This window comes from Octopus bimaculoides, chromosome 9 (assembly GCF_001194135.2).
Source record: "Octopus bimaculoides isolate UCB-OBI-ISO-001 chromosome 9, ASM119413v2, whole genome shotgun sequence".
In the NCBI taxonomy this organism is placed as follows: Eukaryota; Metazoa; Mollusca; class Cephalopoda; order Octopoda; family Octopodidae; genus Octopus; species Octopus bimaculoides.
Window position 1 is genome coordinate 20582858 of NC_068989.1, and position 2961 is coordinate 20585818.

Here is a 2961-nt window from a genome sequence, read left to right on the forward strand (position 1 = left end):
TATATATATATATATGGTCATGGGCCACCGTCTTAATAGCAAAAGCTATTGGTATAAAACTGTATAAATATGTATGTTCAACCATGTGACTATGCAAGAATAGATAGCAACTATAACATGCAGAACAAGTAGGAAGTAAATGGAAAGAAATCAAATTGATAAAAACAAGAAACAACGAAACCTAATGCAAACATTATGAATATTATGATATCGCCATTGCATATGACAGACGTGGAAAAGAAGTATGGGTGAGAAGGAAGGTTGTTATTTGATTGAATAGAGAAATTGGAGGACAGACTGACAGACAGTAGCGGTGAAGATGGTGGGATGATGATGATGATGAACATGGTTCTGATGTTAATGATAATGATGTTAGTGATAATGTTGGTGATATTGGTAATAATGATAATGATGATTATCATCACAATAACAATGTCGATGCTAGTGATAAAAGTGATGGTAATGCAGATGATAGTGATGTTACTAATGATGATGATGAATAATTATGATTTGATGATCTTAATTCAATGTAGTGATAATATTTCTGATTTGTCTATTGCAGGTAACTTGTTGGTCCTTTATATTATCATTAGAAATGCTCGCTTGCGAACACGAACCAATTTTTTCTTAGCAAACCTTGCTGTTGCTGATTTCTGTGTCGGTGTATTTTGTGTCTTCCCAAATTTATCAATGTATATTTCGCCAATCTGGCATTTTGGAAGGGTAAGTATTCATTTTGTTTCTTTGTTCTTTTTCTGATTTCACTCATTCAACTGTGCCAATGCAGAGAAGTGGGTCGAGTGGTGTTTCTTTTAAATATCTCTCAACGGTACAGAGTCAATTACTTCGTCCCTGGAACATATTTTAAGGACCTCGAAAAGATGAAATGGAAGGGATATGTACTTAGAACTTAAAGAGGTGTACGTATATTCTCCGACGCTCTAATAATTCAGCCTCCCACACATGCAATTGTCGTCAATTCGTGAACCTATTATGCCCATTTATTTATTTCTATTTATTATTTATACTTTATATGTAAAACTGGTAAACAATAGTGTCATCGGTTACAGAATTTTTAAATGGAATCAATCACTGATCCACTACACTTGTGCCACTGAGAGAAACAGATACGTGTCCGGAGCGCGGTGCATAAAAAGTACTTCGACGAACACTGCTTTTTCAGTTTCCGCGGAAGATACACGCAAACATACATATAAGCACACGCATGCGTGCACACACATTTATTTATTTATTTTATTTAACATTATTTCTACTTTAACACTCCATCTATATTAACATTTTATATTTACATTCTTACATCTCTTTCTCGTTACACTCATGCATTTCTATAGTTTTCAATTTTACATACACTTACATTCTCAGTTCTCAGTCTAAAAGCAACTGTAATCAATGTTGCTAATTGCCGGTTGCCTACGGTATACTTGAATTAATTATCAATGACCGACCAAAACAACATTCTAAAATGACATTCTTTTTTATGCCCTCAAAACAGTTTTATTTAACAATAATAAAACTAATCTCCACTGATTTGAGATATTTATCAAGAGAACTACTTGCTGCTTTGCAATTAGCAAACATACCTAACAACTACTAAAACATTAAATATTCGTTAAATAAACCCTTTCTCTCACATACTTACATGCAGCCGCAAGAGATAACTTCAGCAATAACATCAATCTAAAAACAATCCGCCATAGAATTTTCTTATTGTTTCTCGTTTGTTGTGGTAAAATAGCCAGGGGCAAAAATAGGATTTTGTATTTACATTTTCCTTTGTAGAACTTATCGCTTCCTGCCAATTTGCTTTCCAGTGGAAACTGATCAATCCTAATCAGAGTAAAAAGAAAACAAGCTTCAAACACGATATCTATTTGTCTGAGTATTCTGAACACGAGACTCCGAGTAGCGACTGGTAAAACCTGAGACCTAACTAAAATCAAGATCTAATCCACTCTGTTCAAAAGCATTTAGCAATTTTTCATAGAATTCGATTCACCGATGTGTCACCATTACAAACACCCCCCACACACACGAGGTATGATCAATAAGAATACGAACTGTTGCCAAAGTAACGAAGATAAAGCACGCAGAGTAAAGCCGCTGGACAAAAATTGACCTTGAATTCTGCTGTGCATGCGCACTAAGTTTTAATGCTGTTTACAGAAGTGCTTGGAAGGAAGACGTGTAGCATGCGATCGTCGCATTGATCATGACAGAGAAAGTTGTCATGGTGATACCTGCGCAGAGGCCTACGCAAAGTTTCAGAAAGTGTATGGAGAGGAGTATATGAGCCGCACACAAGTGTACGACAAGTTCAAATGTATTCAAGATGGCCGAAAAAATGTCGATATTGACGAGCGTTCTGGGAGATCGTAACCAGCAGAAATGAGAAAAATATCGCAGATGTACGTATAGGTGTGAGGGGAAATCATCGAATCACCACCCGTGAGTTATCAGAAGATATGCAGATTGGCTACAGATTAGTTCAGTCCATTATCACTGAAGATTTGGGGATGAAGAGCGCATCTGCCTGTTTTGATCCAAAACTACTTTCAGCTGATCAAGGAGGACACCCGGATTTTAGTTGCACAAGATCTCCTTGATTGTGTCGAGAAAGATGAAAACTTTTTGAGAACTGTGAGCAGATGTCGCCAAGCAATTCTCAGCTCAGTTTTCTTCGTCATGTTCAATGCGACAATCAGACGCTACGCACCTTCTTTCCAAGAACTGTTGTAAACAGTGGAAGTGAGCTAGAACGTTAAATCTTAGTGCGCATGCACAACAGAGTTCAAGATCAATCTGCACCCAGCAGCATCAATCTGGGTGCTTTAGCTTTGTTACTATGGCAACGGTCAGGATACTCATCCGTCAGACCGCATATATATATACAGAATAAGTAAGGCTATATATGTATGTATGTATGTATATATGTATATATAT

General features: G+C 36.6%; 1 protein-coding gene across 1 annotated transcript in view; it reads left to right on the forward strand.

Moving 5' to 3' along the window:
• Window positions 1–2961, forward strand: part of LOC106876193 (trissin receptor) — a 15667-nt gene that overhangs the window by 1432 nt on the left and 11274 nt on the right. Inside the window, exon 2 of the mRNA XM_014924634.2 lies at window positions 563–723. Within this exon, the coding sequence (XP_014780120.2) occupies window positions 563–723 (161 nt within the window). The remainder of the gene's footprint in view (window positions 1–562; window positions 724–2961) is intronic.